At 42.8% G+C, this 23101-nt stretch overlaps 1 protein-coding gene across 9 annotated transcripts in view; it reads right to left on the bottom strand.

Annotated features, from left to right (window-relative positions):
- The window catches only part of ulk4 (unc-51 like kinase 4), a 448354-nt gene that overhangs the window by 246290 nt on the left and 178963 nt on the right, over positions 1-23101 (bottom strand). For all 9 annotated transcript variants that reach the window (XM_068054427.1, XM_068054423.1, XM_068054428.1 and 6 more), the window contains one exon: positions 575-696. In XM_068054427.1, coding sequence (XP_067910528.1) covers positions 575-696 — 122 coding nt within the window. The remainder of the gene's footprint in view (positions 1-574; positions 697-23101) is intronic.

Here is a 23101-nt window from a genome sequence, read left to right on the forward strand (position 1 = left end):
TAATAAATCTGGAATAAAATGCTTATCTCATTAACAATGATCATGAAACTACAGGATTATTGTGAAAACTCATCTGGTTCACTCGTGTCCTTCAGGGGAGGAAATCTGCCACCCTTAACCAGTCTGGCCTACATCTGACTCCAGATCCACAGCAATGTCGCTGATTCTTAATTGTCCTCTGAAGTGGCATAGCAAGCCACTCACTTGTATCAAACCACTACAGAAAATAGTACTGTCAGTGAATTTACACTGCATGGATTACAGCGGTTCAAGGCAGTGGCTCACCAGCACTTTCTCAAGGGCAATTCGGGATGGACAAAAAATACTGGTCTTGTCTGCAATGCTCACATCCCAAGAACGAATAAAAAAGGTAAGGCAATGCTTCAAATACAAGGTAACAAACATTCACTTTTTGCTTACTTCTTAGATTAATCTATTGGCTACAAGAGTGAGTGCACGCGCGCACCCGCATGTATACACAAAGTTAAGTGGCACGGTTTTAGGCCTTGGAAGCTTTTAATAATCAAACCTTTTCCCCTCTCAGTCTCCCGATAAGTGCCTAAAATTAGATTACCTGAGCTGTCACAAGATGGAGCATTACAGGCATCATGGGAAGACAGGTCTTCAAGTGTTTTGCTTGAATTGTTGATGGATGCTTGCGGCCAGAAACATTACACAGTGCAGAAAGAACACCACCTATTAGGTAAGTAAGTTTTGTAAGTTAGCTCTATGAACAAAATGATTGACAATAAATTGAAGTTGTCAAAACAATTGGTGGTGACAGTGAGCTATTGGGATGTAATAAAAGGTCAATATTGATCTGAAATAGTGAAGCAAGCCTGCCACTTTATAAATCACTCGTGTCACACTGAGAATACAATGTACAGTTCTGGTCATCACTGTACAAAAGCTTATTTTAGCTTATTTAAAGATGCAGAAAAGAGCAACCAGAATGACATGGCGGATGGAGGGATTGGATTATATGAAGCAATTATGTAAATTGGGCATGCTTTCACTGGTAAAGAAAAGGTTGAGAGAAGTGATACGTTTGCTGTTTTTTGGAGTCTAAAGGGACTAAGTTATGTAGAATATGACAAGATGTTTCACCATGTAGAATCATAGTAAGTTTACAGCACAGAAAGAAGCCACTTCGCCCATCGTGTCTGCGCCAGCTGAAAAATGAACCATCCATTCTAATCCCACCTTCCAGCATTTGGTCTATCGCCCTGCAGATTACAGCACTTAAGGTGCATATCCAGACTCCTTTTGAATGAGTTGAGGGTTTCTGCCTCAATACCCTTTCAGACTGAGAGTTCCAGACCCCCACCACCCTCTGGGTGAAAAAATGTTTGTTCATCTCACCACTAATCTTTCTACCAATCATTTTAAATCTATGCTCCCTCGTCACTGATCTCTCTGCTAAGGTGAAAAGGCCCTTCACCTCCATTCTATCCAGGCCCCTCCAAATATTGTACAGTTCAATCAGATCTCCCCTCAGCCTTCTCTGTTCCAAGGTGAACAACCCCAGCCTATCCAATCTTTCCTCATAGCTGCATTTTTCCAGTCTCGGCAACATCCTTGTAAATCCCCTCTGTACCCTCTCTAGTGCAATTACATTCTTTCTGTAATGAGGTAACCAGAAATGCACACAGTACTCAAGTTGTGGCCTAACAAATGATTTATACAGTTCTAGAATAACCTCACTGCTCTTATATTCTATACCTCGGCTAATAAAAGAAAGGATTCCATATGCCTTCTTAACCACCTTATTGACCTGTCCTGCTACCTTCAGGGATCTGTGGACATTCACTCCAAGGTTCCTCACTTCCTCTACACTTCTCAGTTTTTTCCCCATCAATCCTGTATTCCTTTGCCTTGTTTGACCGCTGCAAATGCATCACCTCACACTTCTCCGGGTTGAATTCCATTTGCCACTTTTCTGCCCATCTGACCAGACCATCAATATCTTCCTGCAGCCTACAGCCATCCTCCTCACTATCTACCACACAGTCAATTTTTGTGTCGTCTGCAAACTTCTTGATCATGCCCCCTACATTTACGTCCAAATCGTTAATATATATCACAAAAAGCAGGGACCCAGTATTGAGCCCTGTGGAATGCTGCTGGAAACAGCCCTCCAGTCGCTAAAACAGCCATCAACAATTACCCTTTGTTTCCTGCCACTGAGCCAATTTTGTACCCACCTTGCTAAATTTCCCATGGGATTTTATTTCTTTAACCAGTCTGCCATGTGGGACCTTGTCAAAAGCCTTGCTAAAATCCATGTAGACCACATCAGCTGAACTACCCTCATCTATCTTCCTTGTTACTTCTTCAAAAAATTCAATCAAGTTGGTCAGACAAGATCTTCCCTTAACAAATCTATGCCGACTATCCTTGATTAATCTGTGCCTTTCTAAGTGACAGTTTGTCCTGTCTCTCAGAATTGATGTCCAGACCAGTAGAACCAGAGAACATGTCCTGCAATGTTTTCCTTTTTATATACATCCTGGGATGTGAGCACTTCTGGCAAGGCCAGATTTGTTGTCCATCCTTTATTGCCCTTTACAAGATTATGGTGAGCTGCCTTCTTGAACCCTGCAATTCATGTGGTATTGGTACACCTACTGTTAGGGAGGGAGTTCTAGGATTTTGGTCCAGCGACAGTGAAGGAAGGGTGATACAGTTCCAAGTCAGGATGGTGTGGAAATTGCAGGTGGTGGTGTTCCCACGCGTATGCTGCCCTTGTCCTTCTAGGTGGTAGAGGTTGTGGATTCGGAAGGTGCTGTCGAAGGAACCTCAGCGAGTAGTTGCAGTGCATTTTGTGCATGGTACACACTGCTGCCACTGTATGCCGATGGTGGAGGCAGTGGATGTTTAAGGTGGTGGATGGGGTGCCAATCAAGTGGGCTGCTTTGTCTTGGATGGTGTCGAGCTTCTTGAGAGTTGTTACAGCTGCGCTCATCCAGACAAGTAGAGAGTATTGCATCACACTCCTGACTTGTGCCTTGTAGATGGTGGACAGGCTATGGGGAGTCAGGAGGTGAGTTACTTGCCACAGAATTTCCAGCATCTGACATGCTTCTGCAGCCACAGTATTTATATGGCTGGTCTGCTTAAGTTTCTGGGCAAAGGTAACCTCCAGGATGTTGATGGTGGGGGAATCAGAGATGGTAATGCCATTGACTATCAAAGGGGAGACAGTTAGATATTCTCTTGTTGGAGATGGTAATTGCTTGGTGTTACGGTCAAGTGAGGAGGGGTCGAAGGGCTTCCCTCTTTTCCCTCTCCTTGTTAGACCACAACAGGTTTAATTCTTTCTTAAAGTGGATGTACTGGCCATTTCAGTAAGTATTTGATTAGTTACTTGCTATGATTATAACATGAAGCAATCGGACTGGTATTCTTGAGTTTAACTTTGTTGTTTAGTTTTAGTTTTAGTTATACAGCACTGAAACAGGCCCTTCGGCCCACCGAGTCTGTGCCGACCATCAACCACCCATTTATACTAATCCTACACTAATTTCATATTCCTACCACATCCCCACCTGTCCCTATATTTCCCTACCACCGACCTATACTAGGGGCAATTTATAATGGCCAATTTACCTATCAACCTGCAAGTCTTTGGCATGTGGGAGGAAACCGGAGCACCCGGAGGAAACCCACGCAGACACAGGGAGAACTTGCAAACTCCACACAGGCAGTACCCAGAATTGAACCCGGGTTGCTGGAGCTGTGAGGCTGCGGTGCTAACCACTGCGCCACTAAACCAAACTAATGAAAATAATAAACTCCGTACCAACTTTCACTCACATACACAAATTGGTGGAGTGGGGAAAGGGAGATTGGTTGAGTTAGAGTCTATAGAAAAAAGGGGTTTACGTCTGAATTCGGTGGTCCTGAGGCTTTTAGTTTGAAGAGGTAGATGACTGATTCAGTGGGTCTCTTGGAGACAGTGATGTGGATGATTTCCTCCAACGGGGTTTCTGATTGTAGCTGGAGTGTGCAAAGGTGGTCAGTCAACAATTAGGATTTGAAGCTTTCAAACTGGAATGGAGACAGAGAGACAGACAGAGACTGAAAAAGAGAGAGAGAGAGAGAGACAGACAGAAAGAGAGAGAGAGAGACAGACAGAAAGAGAGAGAAAAAGAGAGACACCCCCACTTGGGTCTGCTTGTGTCAGAGTCCAGAAGCTTATCCTTGCTGCTGTAGAGAAAAGACAAGCGTAAAACCACAGATGGGGAGAGGCTTGTCACATGACAGTCATCCAGTGATTCAAACATAGTAGCAGTGTTTCTCTTCTTTCTAAAAAGAACAGGTAGTTCCCTTAAACTTCCTGGGTCTTGGTTCTTGCTGGGATGAGCAGCCATTTCATCTCCCTCCTCAGTCCTTGCAATATAGGATACAGTGTTGCAAATTAGGTGGTCATCCTAAGCTGCCAGCAAAGTCATCCTTCTCTTGAATTTCTTCAAAAAATATAAATTCAGATGTCCAGTCAGTGGATTAAAGGAAATTATCATTCAACAAAGTTGGCATGACACTGGCATTTGTGTGGCATGAATGTGACTTGCCACTTAGCAGCACAAGCCTGAATGTTGCCCAGATCTTGCTGCATGCGGGCACAGACTGCTTCAGGATCTGAGGAGTTGCAAATGGAACTGAACATTGTTCACTGATGATTGCAAATCGCCATTTCTGACCTTATGATGGAGGGAAGGTCAATGATGAAGCAGCTGAAAATGGTGGGATTTAGAACACTGCCCTGAGGATCTCACAAGAGCACAAGAAATAGGAACAGGAATAGACCATATGACCCATTGTGCCTGCTCCACCATTCAATATGATCATGGCTTGGGCTTCAACTGCACTTTCCCACCTACTTCCCATATCCTTTCTCTGAGATCAAAAATCTGTCTACTCCAGCCTTAAATATATTCATTCCAAAGATTCACAAACATTTGACTGAAGTAATTTCTCCTCCTCCTCAGTCCTTAATAATCAGCGACTCATCCTGAAACTGTTCCTCCGTCTCTTAGATTCTCCGACCAGCAAAAACAATCTCTTAGCATTTACCCTACCAAGCCCCTTCAGAACCTTGTATGTTTCAATGAGATCGCCGTGGTGATACTTCTGCAGCGACATTCTGGGGCTGAGATGATTGGCCTCTAACAACCACAAGCATCTTCCTTTGTGCTATGTATGGCTCCAACCAGTGGAGAATTTTCCCTTGGATTCCCACTGACTTCAATTTTGCTAGGGCTCTCTGATGCCACACTCGGTCCAATGCTGCCTTGATGTTAAGGATAGTCACTGTCACCTCACCCTGAATTCATCTCTTTTGTCCATGTTTAGACCAAGGTTGCAATGAGGTCTGGAGCCGAGAGGCCCTGCAGAACCCAAACTAAACATCGGTGAGTAGGTTGTTGCTGAGTTGGTTCTGTTTGATAGTACTGTCAATTACACCTTCCATCATTTGCTGATGATTGAGAGTAGACTGATGGGGCTGAAATTGGCCAAATTGTATTCGTCCTACTTTTTGTGGACAGGCAATATCTGGGCAATTTTCCACATTGTTGGATAGATGCCGGTGGTTACAGTTGTACTGTAGAGGAGGAATTCATGGAGTGTATACGGGATGATTTTCTGGACCAATACATTGAGGAACCAACTAGAGAACTAGGTCATCCTAGACTGGGTATTGTGTAATGAGAGAGGAATAACTGACAATCTAGTTGTGCGAGACCCCTTGGGGATGAGCGACCATAATATGATAAAATTCTTCATCAAGATGGAGAGTGACGTAGTTGATTCTGAGACTAGGGTCCTGAATCTTAATAAAGGAAACTACGAAGGTATGAGGCACGAGTTGGCTGTGATGTATTGGGAAATATTACTTAAAGGGATGACGGTGGATAGGCAATGGCAAACATTCAAAGAGCGCATGGATGAACTGCAACAATTGTTTATTCCTGTCTGGCGTAAAAGTAAAACGGGAAAGGTAGCCAAACCATGGCTTACAAACGAAATTAGAGATAGCATTAGATCCAAGGAAGAGGCATACAAATTTGCCAAAAAACAACAGACCTGAGGATTGGGAGCAGTTTAGAATTCAGCAAAGGAGGACCAAGGGATTGATTAAGGAGGGGAAAATAGCGTACGAGAGTAAGCTTGCGGGGAACATAAAAACTGACTGTAAAAGTTTCTATAGGTATCTGAAGAGAAAAAGATTGGTGAAGACAAATGTAGGTCCCTTACATTCAGTAACAGGGGAATAAAGAAATGGCTGACCAACTAAATGCATACTTTGGTTCTGTCTTCACAAAGGAGGACACAAATATCATACTAGAAATGTTGGGGAACACAGGGTTTAGTGAGAGGGAGTAACTGAAGGAAATCAGTATTAGTAGAGAAATGGTGTTGGGGAAATTGATGGGATTGAAGGCCGATAAATCCCCAGGGCCTGATAATCTACATCCCAGAGTACTTAAGGAAGAGGCCCTAGAAGTAGTGGATGCATTGGTGGTCATCTTCCAAGATTCTATACACTCTGGAATAGTTCCTACAGATTGGAGGGTAGCTAATGTAACTCCACTATTTAAAAAGGATGGCAGAGAGAAAGCAGAGAATTATAGACCAGTCAGCCTGACGTCAGTAGTGGGGAAAATTCTAGAGTCCATTATCAATGATTTTAAAGCAGAGCACTTGGAGAACAGTGGTAGAATCGGGCAGAGTCAGCATGGATTTACGAAAGGGAAATCATGCTTGACAAATCTACCAGAATTCTTCGAGGATGCAACTAGTAGAGTTGATGAGGGACAGCCAGTGGTTGTGGTTTATTTGGACTTTCAGAAGGCTTTTGACAAAGTCCCACATAAGAAATTAGCGTGTAAAATTAAAGCACATGGGATTGGGGGTGGTGTATTGCGATGGACAGAAAATTGGTTGGCAGACAAGAAACAAAGAGTAGGAATAAACGGGTCTTTTTCCAAATGGCAGGCAGTGACTAGTGGGGTACCGCAGGGATCGGTGCTAGGACCCCAGCTATTCACAATATATATTCATGATTTAGATGAGGGAACTAAATGTAATATCTCCAAATTTGCAGATGACACAAAACTGAATGGGAGGGTGAGTTGTGAGGAGGATGCAGAGAGGCTTCAGGGTGATTTGGACAAGTTGAGTGAGTGGGAAAATGCATGGCAGATGCAGTATAATGTGGATAAATGTGAGGTTATCTACTTTGGTAGCAAAGACAGGAAGGCAGATTATTATCTGAACTTTTGTAAACTGAGAGACAGGAATATGCAACAAGACCTGGGTGTTCTTCTACACAAGTTGCTGAAGGTAAGCATGCAGGTGCAACAGGCGGTAAAAAAGGCAAATTGTATGTTGGCCTTCATAGCGAGAGGATTAGAGTACAGGAGCAGGGATGTCTTGCTGCAATTATACAGGGCCTTGGTGAGGCCACGCCTGGAATATTGTGTGCAGTTTTGGTCTCCGTATCTGAGGAAGGACGTTCTTGTTATAGAGGAAGTGCAGCGAAGGTTTACCAGACTGATTCCTGGGATGGCGGGACTGACGTATGAGAAGAGATTGAGTCGGTTAGGATTATATTCGCTGGAGTTCAGAAGAGTGAGGGGGGATCTCATAGAAACCTATAAAATTCTAACAGGACTTGACAGGGTAGATGTAGGAAGAATGTTCCCAATGGTGGGGGAGTCCAGAACCAGGGGTCATAGTCTAAGGATACGGGGTAAACCTTACAGGACTGAGATGAGGAGAAGTTTCTTCACCCAGAGAGTGGTGAGGTTGTGGAATTCACTACCACAGAAAGCAGTTGAGGCCAAAACATTGTATGTTTTCAAGAAGGAGTTAGATATAGCTCTTGGGACGAAAGGGATCAAAGGATATGGGGGGGAAAGCAGGAACAGGTTACCTGAATTGGATGATCAGCCATGATCATAATGAATGGCGGAGTAGGCTCGAAGGGCCGAATGGCCTACTCCTGCTCCTATTTTGTATGTTTGTATGGAACAGCTTGGCTAAAGGCAAAGCTAGTTCTGAAGCAAAAGCCTTCAGTTGTACAACCGGGGTGTTGCCAGGGTCCTTAGCCTTTGCTGTCTCCAGTGCCTTCACCTGTTTCTAGATATCACGCGGAGTGAATTGAATTGTCTGAAGTCTGGCATCTGCGATGTTGTGGTCTTCAGGAGGAGGCCAAGATGGATCATCCACTCAGCACTTCTGGCTGAAGATGGTTGCAAATGCTTTAGCCTTGTCTTTTTCACTGACATGCTGGGCTCCCCCATCATTGACGATGGATGGGGATATTTTTGGAGCCTCCTCCTCCTCCGATTAGTTGTTTAATTGTCCACCACCATTCACAACTGGATAAGGCAGGACTGCAGACCTTTATCTGCTTTGTTAGTAGTTGGATCGTTTAACCATGTTTATAGCATGTTGCTTCCACTGTTTAGCAAGTATGTAGTCTTGCGTTGTAAATTAACCAGGTTGGCACCTCATTGTTAGGTATGCCTGCTGCTGTTCTTGGCATGTTCTGCTACACTGCTCATTGAACCAAGGTTAGTCCCCTGGCTTGATGGTAATGGTAGAGTGATGGACATGCCAGGCCCTGATGTTACAGATTGTGGTTGAATACAATTCTGCTACTGCTGATGGTCCACAGCAACCTCATGGATGCCCAGTTTTGAGCTGTTAAATCTGTTCTACGTTCCATCCCTTCAGCACAGTGGTAGTGCCACACAACACGATGGAGGATGCCTTCAGTGTGAAGATGGGACTTGTCTCCACAAGGACTGTGCAGTGGTCACTCGTACCAATATTGTCATGGACAGATGTATCTGCAACAGGTAGATTGGTGAGGACAAGGTCAAGTAGGTTTTTCCTCTTGTTGGTCTCTCACTAGCTGCCGCAGGCCCAGTCTGCCAGATATGCCCTTCAGGACTTGAAGAGGGGTAAATTCAAAACTAATCTGTAGAAATATTATTTCAGTGAGCAAATGGTCAATTTATGGTACAGGCTCTTTAGAGAGACAGAGAATCAATACTATTTGCTTCCATTCAATTACATTTATTTCAGAAAAAAAACAAATCACTTGCATTTATAAAGTGCCTTTATAACCTCAGGACAGCCCAAAGTGATTTACAGCTAATGAGATATATTTGAAGTCACGGTTCTAATGTAGGAAATGCGGCAACCAACTTGCACACGACAAATTCCCACAAACAGCAATGTGGTAATGACCAGACAATCTGTTTTTGTGATGTTGATTGACGGAAAAATGTTGGCCAGGACACCGGGGATAACTTCGCTGCATCACTGGCAACATCATGCCCATGCCAGGGCTACAGATCCTCCTGCAGCATGTTTCACAACACTGTCACACCCTCCCTGATGAATCAGGGCCTCCAAAGGTATTGTTGCCCTGTGAAGTCTAGATACTTTCTTTTTTGATGATACATTCCATTAGCAGGGTAACAATGAATAGGACAATGGTACACTTACCCGACATCCCTAAGCTGCTACTGTGATAACACTACACTTCACTGGCATGCAAAAGTCCTTCCTGTTCCTCCTCCTCTTCCTCTAAGCAGCACATATACAATTCAACTCCTGAATGGGGCACTGATTGTGCTAAAGGAGATGATGGGAGCATAAATTATGTGCAATTTATCAGCTCTAGTTAAAAGTTGCTGGATGCCATGCAGTGCCACTACAGAGAGAAACTGACATTTCGGCCTCCCAACTTCCCAACAGTGGATCGGCTAGTCAGAGTCCAATTTACTGCCAGTCTCTTTAAACAACTTTAAATTTCGGACACAGGCAAAACTGAAAATGCCCAGTTGATATTAGGAACATTATACTCTTGACCTGTGACCAACCTAACCTAAGGGAGGAAGTAGATACAAGGGCAGTTGACGCAGCTTCTGTGTCTTAGAAATATCATTTAAATTGGAGTATTTCATGTTTGGTCTTGCTGCCCCCGACATATCTTTAACCAGAAATGCATATAAAGTGCAAATTGGGTCAAACAGTCTCCATCCCTTCCTGTTCTACCTCACATACCTGGTGCACCTGGAATGTTAAGACAGGAACGTTATCCCAATAAGAAGTTTATATAACAATTTATCAGGGGCTAACAAATTATTAATTTAAATTAGCAGCATAGTATATTACAACTATTTCGAGGCGGAATGAATAAAAACCTCAGTGACTGATTTGCTCTTTTTTATGTGTCAACAAACTGCCTAATCCCTCTGGTGTGAAAACTGCTAAAGCAGCAATAGATGCTAAGTCAATGGACACATTCATGCTAGCAGAGGTGTGAAATTGATCATGCAAGAATTTGCCAGTTGGAATTTGGGTCATAATTTTTCAGATCAACTGTAAAAAGCCCAAGCCCATCAGAGCTGAGGAGCACAACAACTGTGTGAGCCAACTCTGTTTGGGCACTGTTAGAACAGCTGAGTGTCATATCTGATTGAAATGCTGGGATATTGCAGAGTCAGGGAACAAGACAGTCAACTGTGACATTCAACTCTGTTTTGCTTCTGACTCTTGTCATCTCCCAGCATTTCAGTCTCTTGGTATTTCAGTCAGTTGTGAGACTCAACTGTTCTAATGACAAGCAAACAGACTTTGTCCCACAACTAGCTGTTCTGTTATTGACTGTGATGTCCTGGGTATTTCAATCAGCAGCAAGATTCAACAGTTTTGTCAGATTACCTGCTAATGCTATAGCATATTGCTAGTGAGTCTGAAGCCATTCTCTTCAGCTCCTACCAATAACGTTATACCTTAACTATCAGGTTCCATCCACCTTCCCAGCTGCCCACTCAGGCTGAAACCAACGGTGTGCTATCTTGGTGCCCTGCTCAACTTTGGACTGAGCTTTAAAGTCAAATTTACTATTTTGGCTACCACAATATTTCCTATCATAGTCTGCTGCTGCTGACAACCTCATTCATAACGATGTTACTGCCAGGTTAGAGGGTAGAAATTGGTATGCATTGCAGCTGTATTTCAGGCATAAAATATATGCAACAGCGACAAATTTAGCCACAAGATAGTTAGAGCCCAATCTACATGTGTGTTTGGGCCTGTTGGTTAGACGTCCATAACTGGCGTTAAGCTCCTTGCATATGCCAATTAGCATCCCAATGCCTGTTGAAGCAACGTTCTGAAGAATTTGTTTTGGATGAGGGGAGCAGGTGGAGGGCCTGTTCCACTCCGAGTTCTTCAGTGTCCCCTGTGACTGTCAATATCAATAAAACTCAATTTGTTAAAAAAACCTTCTTCTGGAGCCAACAGCAGCAGTGGTGCTCCCCTGACTCTATAGCTGCCAAGATCACATCCTCACCTTGTTGCCCACTCCGAGCCTCCACTCCGCCCCCCGGCCCTCGGACTTAACTTGGGTGAGGCAAGTGGCCCAACAATCAGCACCTTCAATGTGCGAGCTGCCTCAGAAGGCACAATAGGCACCTACAGCGCATGTAAATTTTTTTTATTAATGCCCAAGGAATTTCTACCCCTAGATTTTTCCATTGTTCTTAACATTCTCCCCAGAATGCATGTCCCATACTAAGTCCCAAACACCTATCAACCTCACCCATGGAAACCATCGTGGCTCCTTAGTGCGTTGATTTTAAAACCCTCATACTCATTTACAAATCTCACCATGTTCTCTCTGCAATACCCTTCAGTCCTACATTCTACATTGCACCCTCTGCTCCTTTAACTTCTTTGGTTATGTAATCCCCCTTCAGTTATCATGCCTCTGCCCTCTGGGATTCACCTTCTAAACCACTCCACCTGGCTTCACTGCTCCCCCACCTTCAAAAGCCTCCTCAACCACAAAATCTATCAGTTCTCTTCTTCTTACTCTGGCTCAGTACCTAACCCCTGTGTAGCACGTTGACATATTTTACTGAAGTGCTATATAAGCAAATAATTATTGTTGTGGCCCCTTGGAGAAAAAAAAACTGTAAGCCATATGCCTGGTAATGCCAAATCATCAAAATGCCACTGATTACCAATCTAAAGCTAAAATTTTAACAACAGAATTTGCAACTGTTCAGACGGGCTGAATAAACCCTAGATTATTTGTTTGTGGTGTAGTATTCCATATGCTTTGAATAGCATTCAAATTCCACATACAAATTAATAGGCCATTACCCAAAGGGGCATAAAGCATTTGCACAGAGTTTTTTAAAAAGATTTCGGCATCACACAAGCCCTTAGCTCACCAACAGCCCCTACTGCGTCAAAGACTTCAAGCTGGTATTTAAAGGATGTGGCAGCATAAATATCAAGTTAGTGCACTGGGGAATGAAACAGACAAAAATAGGAAGTTCCAGATGCTCCAAGTGAAAGAAAGAGTCAAGAGGCGGACTGGGAGGAAGTGTTGTACAAAGAGGTTGAACTGCTGGTTTTAAAGATTGATGAAGAGCATGTCAACAATTGATAATTTGTCCATCCTTCATATAAATGCAAATTATGCTAAAATAGCACAGAACACAATTGGAAAATTCAAGGATTTTACTTTGAAGGCAGCTTGGAATCCCAGTGCCCAAGCACTTGCTGGCTTGAGCCGTCAGATCATTAGAATATTTCACATTGCTGCCTGGCAGCTAGCGTCACTATGGGGAAGTACTGAATAAAAGCCAAGTTCTTGGTGTGGCAATCACATGTTGGTTGGGAAATGCACAAGATGAATTCACCATTCCTAATAGGGAGCAGCACTCAAAGGGAGGAGGGTTGTAACTCTGTAGTGCTGATTCTTTCATCCATGCTCCTTTTGAGCCTGGTTCCCACCTGGAAATGATGAATCCACTCATATGAGGGTAAACAAACTCTAGAAACAATAGTTGCTGCTGATGCCACTCAGTTATTTTCAACATTTCTTCAAAATTCCTTTCAAACTCTTATATTTCCATAAAAACAATACTTTTTTCAGCACCCAGCAGGCATCTAACTGATCATGCTAAGTAGCAGCCAAGAGTTACGGTTCACCAGCTGCTTTAAGAAAATGGAGGCCATGTACAAGCCGGCACTGGGAAAATCTTGCATCAAATTTGTAACACTGATAGGAAAGAAACTTTTTGCCCAGGTTGAATTTTTTCAACTTGCATTTTTGCATTGCTGGAATTAGCACTCCAGAGGTTAGCTGTCAAGATCACACAAGGCAATATCAATTGCTGAAAGCTAACCAGTTCCAGTGCACCTGGTCATATGAGGTAAGGAGGGGGTTTACTGAAGGTGTCACGGAGCCCTACAGCCATTCGCGAGTGGGGGCTAACATGGTGCATGGTCACGAGGATCCTGTTCACACCCTCTCTCTGATGCATTGTAAGCAGTGTCGATGGAAGCGTAAAATTACAAAGTTATACATAGGTTAGGAGAATGAACAAAAGGATTTCAATGTAGGTTATGTGAGTTCATCCACTTTGGACTTAGAAAGTATGCTGTTCTATACTTTTTAAGTGGTGAATAGCTGGAAACAGTGGAGGTCCAAAGAGATTTGGAGGTCCAGGTACAGAGATCATTAAAATGTCATGGACAAGTACAGAAAACAATCAAAGTCAGGGAAAATATCAACGGGAACTTAGAGAGGTTCAAATTAATTAAGGATAGCTAGCATGGATTTGTAAAAGGCAGATCATGTTTGACTAATGTAAAGGAATTTTTTGATGATGTAAGAGAAGGTTGATGAAGGGAATGCAGTGGATGTTGTTTACATGGATTTTAAGAAAGCATTTGATAAAGTACCATATAAAAGGCTGGTTAACAAAACTGAGGCCCATGGAATAGGAGGGTCAGTGTCCAATTGGATAAAAAATTGGCTTAAGGACAGCGAGTCATAGTAAATGGTTGCTTTTCAGACTGGAGGATGGTAGACAGTGGTGTTCCCCAAGGGTCAGTGCTGGGACCACTGTTTTTTTTGCTATATATAAATGACTTGGTTCTTGGAATACAGAGCAGAATCTCAAAATTTGCTGATGACACCAAACTTGGAAGTGCAGCAAACAAGGAGGATATCACCCGCCTGCAACAGGACATCGATCGGCTAGCAGAATGGGCACACTAGGTGGCAGATGGAATTTAATACTGACAAGTGTGAGGTGATGCATTTTGGCAGAAGGAATAGGGAGAGGTAATATATACTTAATGGCACAATTCTGAAGAATGTGCAGAAATAGAGGGACCTGAGAATGCATGTGCATAGATCTTTGAAGGTGGCAGGACATAATGAGAGAGGGGTTAGTATGGACCTTGGGCTTCATAAATAAAGGTACAGAGTACAAAAGCAGGGACGTTATGCTGAACCTTTACAAAGCACTCGTTCAGCCCCAACTGGAGTATTGCATCCATTCTGGTTACCACCCTTCAGGAAGGATGTGAGGGTCCCTTGAGAGGGTGCAGCGGAGATTTACCACAATGGTTCTCGGGATGGAGGATATTAGTCGCAATGTTAGGTTGGAAAAGCTGTGTTTGTTCTCCTTCAAACAAAGGAGACTGAGGGGAACTTTCATAGGACTGTACTTTGATGAAGGGACCGAAGGTATGGTTGCTAAATTTGCTGATGACATAAAGATAGGTAGGAAAGTAAGTTGTGAAGAGGACATAAGGAAGCTACAAAGGGATATAGATGGGTTAAGTGAGTGGGCAAAGATCAGGCAAATGGAGTAGAATGTGGGAAAGTGGGAAATTGTCCATTTTGGCAAGAAGAATAAAAAAGAAACATATTATCTAAATGATGAGAGAGTGCGGAGCTCCGAGATGCAGAGGGATCTGGGTGCCCTAGTGCATGAATCATAAAAGGTTAGCATGCAGGTTCAGCAAGTAATTAGGAAAGCGAGTAGAATGTTATCATTTATTGCAAGGGGAATTGAACATAAAAGTAGGGAGGTTATGCTTCAGTTATACAGGGCATTGGTGAGACCATATCTGGAGTACTACGTACAGTATTGGTCTCCTTATTTAAGGAAGGACATAAATGGTTGGAAGCAGTTCAGAGAAGGGTTACTAGACTAATACCTGGAATGGGCAGGCTGTCTTATGAGGAAAGGCTGGACATGCTAGGCTTGTATCCATCTGCTGGTGTTTAGAAGAGTAAGAGGCGACTTGATTGAAACATATGAGAGGTCTTGAAAGGGTCGATGTGGAAAGGATGTTTGCTCTTGTGGGAGAATCTAGAACTAGGGGTCACTATCTAATAATAAGGGGTTGCCCATTTAAGACAGAGAAGAGGAGAATTTTTTTCTCTGAGAGGGTCAAGAGTCTTTGGAACTCTGTTCCTCAAAAGGCGGTGGGAGCAGAGTCTTTGAATATTTTGAAGGCAGAGGTAGATAGATTCTTGATAAGCAAGGGGGCGAAAGGTTATTCAAGGTAAGTGGGAATGTGGAATTGAGGTTACAATCAGATCAGCCATGATCTTGTTGAATGGCAGAGTAGTCTGGAGGGGCCGAGTGGCCCTCATATGAATATACAATTCATATATTGTATGTTGGTACAAGATTATGACAGCCTTAGATAAGATAGACAAGGAAAAACTGTTCCCATTAATTAATGGTACAAGGATTAAGGGACACAGGTTGAAAGTTTTGGGCAAAAGATGCAGGGGGAAATGAGGAAGCACTTTTTTACCCAGTGAGTGGTAATGACCTGGAACTCGCTGCCCACAATGGTGGTGGAAGCAGAAACAATTAATGAATTCAAGAGGAGGTTGGATGGCCACCTGAGAGAAGTAGACTTGGAGAGCTACAGGGAGCAAGTCAGGGATTGGGACTGACTGCAGAACTCCGTGGAGAGTCAGCATGGTCTCGATGGACCAAAAGGCCTCCCTTCTGTGCTGTAAATGACTATGACTCTATAACAGGCAGTTATTTGGGAAAGACTCTTAAGTTTGTTTTGTCCCATATAATGATGGTCTCAAGAATTAATTGGTTAGTCATCCAGGGGTGTGGGTTGGGGGAACACACACACTATTTGCCATCCCAAACTTCAATGTTCCACCTTAACATCCATCAAGCAAACCGAGTAGCACAGAAGTAAACCACATCAAACACCCCACTATTTAGACGTCACGCGTGACCACAGCTTATCATATATCAGCAACTCCAGAACCTCAAGAAAAAACTAAAGAATAGGGTCAATCTGATCTAGAAACTTGTCAGATCCACATAGGGGGCAGACGCTCAAACCCTTCATATGTTAGCATCCGCTCTGGTGTACTCTACAGCTGAATACTGCTCTCCAGCATGGGTATCAAGACCGCATGTCAAATCCGTTCATGTCCAGCTGAACTCCAGTATGAGAATAATCACAGAATGCTTTTATCGACACCAACACCCCGGTTACCTGTGTTTGTAAACATTGCACCATAACACGTACCCGGCGAATATACAGTCTACAGAGAATACAATCGCTACATCAACGGAAATGTGCAGATCCAGACCAACCTACCACCAAACTGTCTCAAATCTAGAAGACCATTTTGATAGCCCATTAATGATACAGAGCTGATCGTTGTGAGTCAGTTCACCGATATGGAAGTGTGCTCTTTAATGATGGTCTCATTGATAAGGAAAAATGAGGACACATCAAGAATGCAAGCTCATCATTTGGGCATCTACAGGAAAGCGTACAAAAACAATGTGGCATCACCACCGAAGAATTGTAATACAGTGGCCTCATTGCTATGAGGCTGCACATCATCAAGTAGCAAGACAAGGGTTGAGAAATTGCAGATGCAATGTTTCATTGGGAGGGGCCTGCAGGCTGATTTGGCCAAAGTCCTTAAGGGGTCCAAAGCTGTTTGCTGTCTCCTCCAGATTTTTCTGCTGTTCACTTAACAGCAAATTATATTTCCTAGATTGAATGCCATTGGGATGTGGCATTGTGGAGCCCATTTAAGACTTCATGCAGCAGGCTTGATAGACTGCACAGCTGGTGAACCAGGGAGAAATTTTCAGGATCCCTACACTATATCCTGCCAGTCCCACTTCCAAGTGCGACATAATGATGTGGGGGGAGTTGGGTGGCGGACAGAAGAAGCACCCTCCCCCCAATTGGGATTTACTCATTTATTATGGCAGACGTAAGTCTGCCCCAAACTCCTGCCCCCAATCAGATTACACCAATTCTGTGGCAAAAACCACTTGGAATTTCTAGGCCAAGATCACCAAAAATGAAAGCTCAGTCATGAACCAGTACAACTAGCATTCAAGTATTGCTGAAGTATAACAAGCATTCCTACAGTGGTTAGAAGGAACAGTACAAACACATCTTGAAGAAACCATTTAACTGCTGCAATATATATGTGACTCTAGAAAAACAATGGGCCAGATTTTGGTGTAGCAGGGCATCTAACAGCATTTGACTTCAGTTAGACTTAACCCAGCACCCTTCAGCTCAAAAAAATTCTTCCCACTAAGTTGTTGGAAGTGTGAGCTAATAACAGCATAATGATAGAAACTGGACATCCGGGACATGAGTGAATAGGGTATCCAAAAGGATACCTCGTTAACCAATGAGATTTAAGGTTTGGAAAATAAACACCAGAAGAACTGAGAGAAGAGTGAATTGAAAGGGTGAATTCAATATCAGATCAGGTAAAAGAAAGTTAAATAAAGTGGGAAACTTTATAAGATTCTGAGAGGGCTTGGCAGGGTAGATGCTTAGAGGCTGTTTCCCTTGGCGGGAGAGTCTAAAACTGGGGGTCTTAATCTCAGGATAAAGGATTAGGACTGAAGAGAGGAGAAATTTGATAATTCAGAGAGTTGTGAATCTTTGGAATTCTCTCCGATGAGTATAATCATGGCTGAGATCAATGGATTTTTGGAATTTAAGGGAATCAAGAGATATGGGGGTCAGGTAGGAAGTGGAGTTGAGGCCGAAGATGAGTCATGATCTTACTAAATGGCGAAGCAGGCTTGAGGGGCTATATGGCCTAATCCTGCACCTTTTTTTTATGTTCTTATGGAAAGATAGATTGGATTAAGAGAGTGAGAGAGAAAAAAAGGGGAAAAAAGAAAAGAAAAAATCATTTACAATTTAAAATTTTGAATAATTCAAAACAATTCACAACTTGAAGGAATGAGACTCCACACGTATAGTTGGTGCAAGAGATGACGACTGGCAGTCATTAACACTAATCATGTTGCTAAAAAGGTACTTTCACTTGTAATTACTAGCCTTAGGTATCTGTGGCTAGTTTAGTTTGCATCTACCATGCAAATACAGCAACTTCACAACATTCAATGCATGTCAATGGTGAAGCAAACAGCATAATGGTGTTTTTGTGAAGCTAATAGCAGTGGAGCATATCTCAAATAGCAACTTTTGGATATTGCCATTTAGCCGCACATCTGTTCCTTGCCTGACGTTGCTGTATTATTTGCGCATAAATAAAGATGAGCACCATTAGCTTTACTGTTATTTTCGCCCAGTATGCCGTTATGAGTCATAGAGTTATACAGCACAGAAACAGGCCCTTCGGCCCATCATGACTTTTGGTTTCCAGATCAGTCACAGGCAGGTATACTTGAGGGTCTGAGAAGCTAATGATCCTGTTACCCTTGATACGAGGGACAACCATATTTCAATTTATCCAGGTAATACGTGGGGGATACATATCAAGCGGTTAGTAACTTTCTCAAACACATTACAATCTGACATCAGTAATAGCTTGAGGGTAATGTGTCTGTTCTCACTTCCATTGCAGGTCACCCTGAAAGAACTCTGGGTAAGGGGAGGATAAATTGGGGTTGGGAAGAGGAAAAAAGAACAGGTAGAACAATATTGGTGACTGTCAAAATAAATCAGAATGTGTGGTCTATAATGCAGCCTCAATGGATGGGCAGCAAAAAATTAGAAACTCCCTTATACCACCGAGTATCAATAAATGAGAGCCTCCCCTATATTACGCAGTGTAAGTGAATGGTAGTCTTGTCTACAAGACTGTCAGTAAATGGCAGCGTCTTCTATTTTGCCCTGTCTTATTAAATGGAAACCTCCCCCAGATCACTTAGTTACATCAATAAGTAAATGGGAATGGGAGGTGTCCTTACAGCACTCAATATCAGTAAACAGGAGCCTCTGTTCATCAATCTATAATTAAAGTGAGAAAATCTCCTGCATTATCCAGTGTGTGAGTAGCAGCCTCCACTCAGTATTATACAAGGGAAACTTCCCTGTTATTCAGTGAAATAATTGTGAGCCTGCCCTCAGTAGATCAGTGGCAGTATATGGAACAACTCTTAATCAGTGTCAGTGAATGAGAACCATCTCAATGTTATTCATATGGAGACACAGAAAACACTGATATATACACAGCAGCAATAAGCACAGGGATACAGACAGAGACAGAAGACAGAGACACATAGACATACAGGAAATAGGGTAGACAAAGGGGTGCAACAAAAAAGTAAACCTGAAGCTGAGGAGTCTAAAAGAGAGCAATTAATTATAGAGAATACCAAGGAGAAAGACTGGGAGAGACAGACAGCTCCAGAACACCATGGGAAGAATGCTGAGTCTAGGAACCACATTACTGTATTATTTGTTAAAAAAAATATTGGGACAGAACAAAATAGACCTCTGTACAAAATCTAATACCCAAACAAAGTAAGATACGATTTTTTCGAGGTTGCCCTATTTTCTTTTCAGTGGCATTTTCCTAGTTATTATATTTTCTCAGTGCAGTGTGACATTTTTAGTGTTGTTCTGTGCATCTGTTCTTGAAATTGTTTTGGTTTAGGGTCCCCCCCCCCATTCCTAACCTAAATAAAATAGTTAGCATTTATTTTTATAAAAAGGAGAGTAGAGACACTAAATTTCAAATAAGAAAGTTTTTTTTTAAAGAAGACAACGGTACAGATTTGCTAAAAAGGATGAGTTGCAAGCAGCCAGCAGAGTGATCAGGCAGCTGTGAGTAGACCTGAATTGGATTTTGGTACTGGAGTTAAGTCAGCTTGAAGGTAGTTTCAGTTAGTACAGATTCCAAGTCCATTCAATATGGCAGAATCTGCATGATATTGGAGTTTCTGAAAACTAAATGTATCCAGGAGAAGCACAGATGGATTTGCTGAAGCTCAAAGTTATTGAGCCTGAGAAACAGCTAGATATGCTCCACATTAAAGAAAAGGTTCCTGGAAGTAACATTGCAGGATGTAGTCACCCCACAGATAAAGAAAAAGGGAAAGGATGGTGGCATATACTGATGGAAAGGAGAATTTAAGTACAGGCAGCGTGGGAAGCTGGTGGAGTTTGAAGTAATCCAATGGGTTTACAGTGCTGAATACTTAAGGTGTAGACAAGGAAGGAACCACAGGCAAGTGAAATTATAAGCAACAGCCATGGCACTCTAATGCTCATGGATACTTATGGGCAGAGTGATAATGTTGATTAAAGGTGTTAGTGATAGGAAATTGTATGGGTAATGTCAACAGATTTTCACTCTTTTGATGGAGCCCAGTCCATGGGGAACAAAAACCCAGAAAATGGGTGCATGCCCCCAGTAATAAAACATTAAAACTAATGGATTCAAATCATCATAATTCAAATTAAGCAACATAAATAACATAGCCAGTTGACAATTAGACTTATCAGATTAAGCAATTTCAATTTGTAGATTGAATGCATAAATGGTCTTGAGTTAGGAATTAAACGAAAGTTCTTGAAATGTGCTTATGAAACCAAATGGCAGGGAGTGGTATGGGAAATTATGATACGAACTATGAAATAATTCAGAAGAACATAGATGGCTGGCAGGATGGGCAGGTAGGTGTAGTTCAGTGTAGTGAAATGCTGAACTTGTACAAGACCTTAATTAGGCTCTGCAATAGTGTGTACAGCTTTGGCATATAAAGGATATAAAAACAATGGAAAAGATACACGTCGATTCACTAGATCTATACCAGTGATGGTGGGTCGCCATTATGAAAGACTCGAGAAGTTATCTTTTTGCTCTAGAATTGAGAAGGATGAAGAGCCGCCTGATAGAAGTCTTCAAGATGATGAAGGGTTATGTAAATAATGAATGATTTTTTTCATTCATCAGTGAGAGCAGCTACAAATTTCAGATAGTCGTAAAATTAAAGGAGATTAGAAAAAAAAATGGTCACTCAGAGGGTGGTCAGAATGTACAAATCTCTGCCTGTCATTCAAGAATTCCTCACCATTCTCTCTTTATATTAACAGTGCGCTCACTCAGTGTACATTAGGAAACATGCCATTTAAAAAAACATAAATTAATGGGGTGAGAAGTTGAAATTTGCAGCCTGGGACATTTCCATGCCAGGAACTATGAAGTAATTGGCTTAATCTCAATTCATCTGGATAAAATATCAGAAGCCAGTGAACCGACCACACTGCGCAATACATGCTCCTGTAGAAACCTGGCCCTCAGGGGAAGGGAGGGAAGGAACCTCCAGCTTCTGTTCCTTGCTGCAGAATAAAAGGAAGACATGGGGAATGTCAGGGAATCAGAAGGACCTATTCTGATCTGTTAAAATCTGAGACAGGGCATTTTAGATTCAAAATGTAACTGCAGAGACTCCTGGAAATAATATCAAGTTATTTATATGACTGCTAATAAATGCAATCTCGACAGGACAGTTCCCTCAAAGAGAAGCCAATAATTTAATCAAAATAGATTATTGCCAATACATCTATTCCAGCAGTTCTGAAGAACACTTGTAATAATAAAAACGAACTAAAGGAACAGTTCTGTTTTATTATTTTCTAACTTACAAGCATGCTTAGCAAGTAAATGACACTACTTTTATTACGTGGGAGGGAAGGGCAAAAATAGAAGCCAAAAAAATGTTGTTTTATAAAGTATCATTGTAACAAGTGTGGGGGAAGACTCTTAACTGACCTGCTTCAAGGACATACATGATGGCAGGCTAAGTACTTCAAAACCAGTAACAGCATGAAGCGATGAACTTCTTGAATAGTGTATTCAAAACATTTGTGAAATTTAATTTTATGGTTTTAATGACAATAAACTACACTGTTTAGTTTCACAAATATTCCTTCAGATTGCTTTCCTGGAGTAAACTTCCATTTATATTGCCTATGTTCTGAGGTAATTCAGCAACTTCCATCAGCATGAAAACTGTTCTGTCAACAAACAGTGTGAATGGAACATTTGTTCCTAAACTCAGCAAAAATTCAGACTGCAGCATTATCAAATAAATGTTACCTCAGTAATCTAATCTTACTGTGAACTCTTAATGTCAGGAAATGGCAAATCAGCTTTTACAGTATTGTGCATGCTGTAGTTTAGGCATGCTTCCCCTCCCACCTCGGCTGATCGCTCCCAGCCTCACTGCTCCCCTACTTGGCCAATTGCTCCCCGCTGCGCTGCCTGAAGCAGTGGGGATGGGGGTTTGGGAACAAGCCAGCAAAACGCAATGGGGGAGGGAGGGGGGGGAAGTGAGCAGCCGAAAAGTGACAAGGCAATGCGGCACCAAATAGCCAAGAGGAGGGAAGCGGTGAGGCCTGAAGCGAGCAGCCGGTGGGGTTGGAAGCGGAGAGTGAGCAGCCGAGGGGAGGAAGCGGCGAGATCGGGAGTGAGTGACTGAGGGAAGGTAGCAGTGAGGCCTGGAGTGATCAGTGGGGGTTGTGGGGTGGGGAAGGGGGGGGGGGGGGGGGGGAATGATAGCGGGGAACGAGCAGCCAAAGGAGCAAGGTGGGGTGCGGCCAGGGGTTTGGGGGAGGGGCGGAAGCAGTGAGGGCAGGAGCGAGTGGCTGAGGGGAAGCAGTGGCGTGGCAGTGAGCAAGTGGCAAGCAGACGGGTGTGGGAGGGAGCATCGAGGAAAAGCGTGATGACAGGAGAGAGCGGGGTACTGTTGGGGGTGGAATGGAGGTGGCAACCGCAGCCATTGAGGGGGCTTGGGTTCAATTTGTTTTTTTGTGACAAATTGAACAGCGCCACCTTTATTACTGGCAGCTGCCTGAGACGTTGCAAACGGTGACATTTCAGTCCATGAGGCTGCATTTGTGCATGTGCCAGTACTGTGCCACCTAGTGGTTGCATTGTCAGCAAATGCAGCCTTTCCACTATTACAGCACA

The sequence above is a fragment of the Heterodontus francisci genome, chromosome 2 (assembly GCF_036365525.1).
Source record: "Heterodontus francisci isolate sHetFra1 chromosome 2, sHetFra1.hap1, whole genome shotgun sequence".
NCBI lineage: Eukaryota > Metazoa > Chordata > Chondrichthyes > Heterodontiformes > Heterodontidae > Heterodontus > Heterodontus francisci.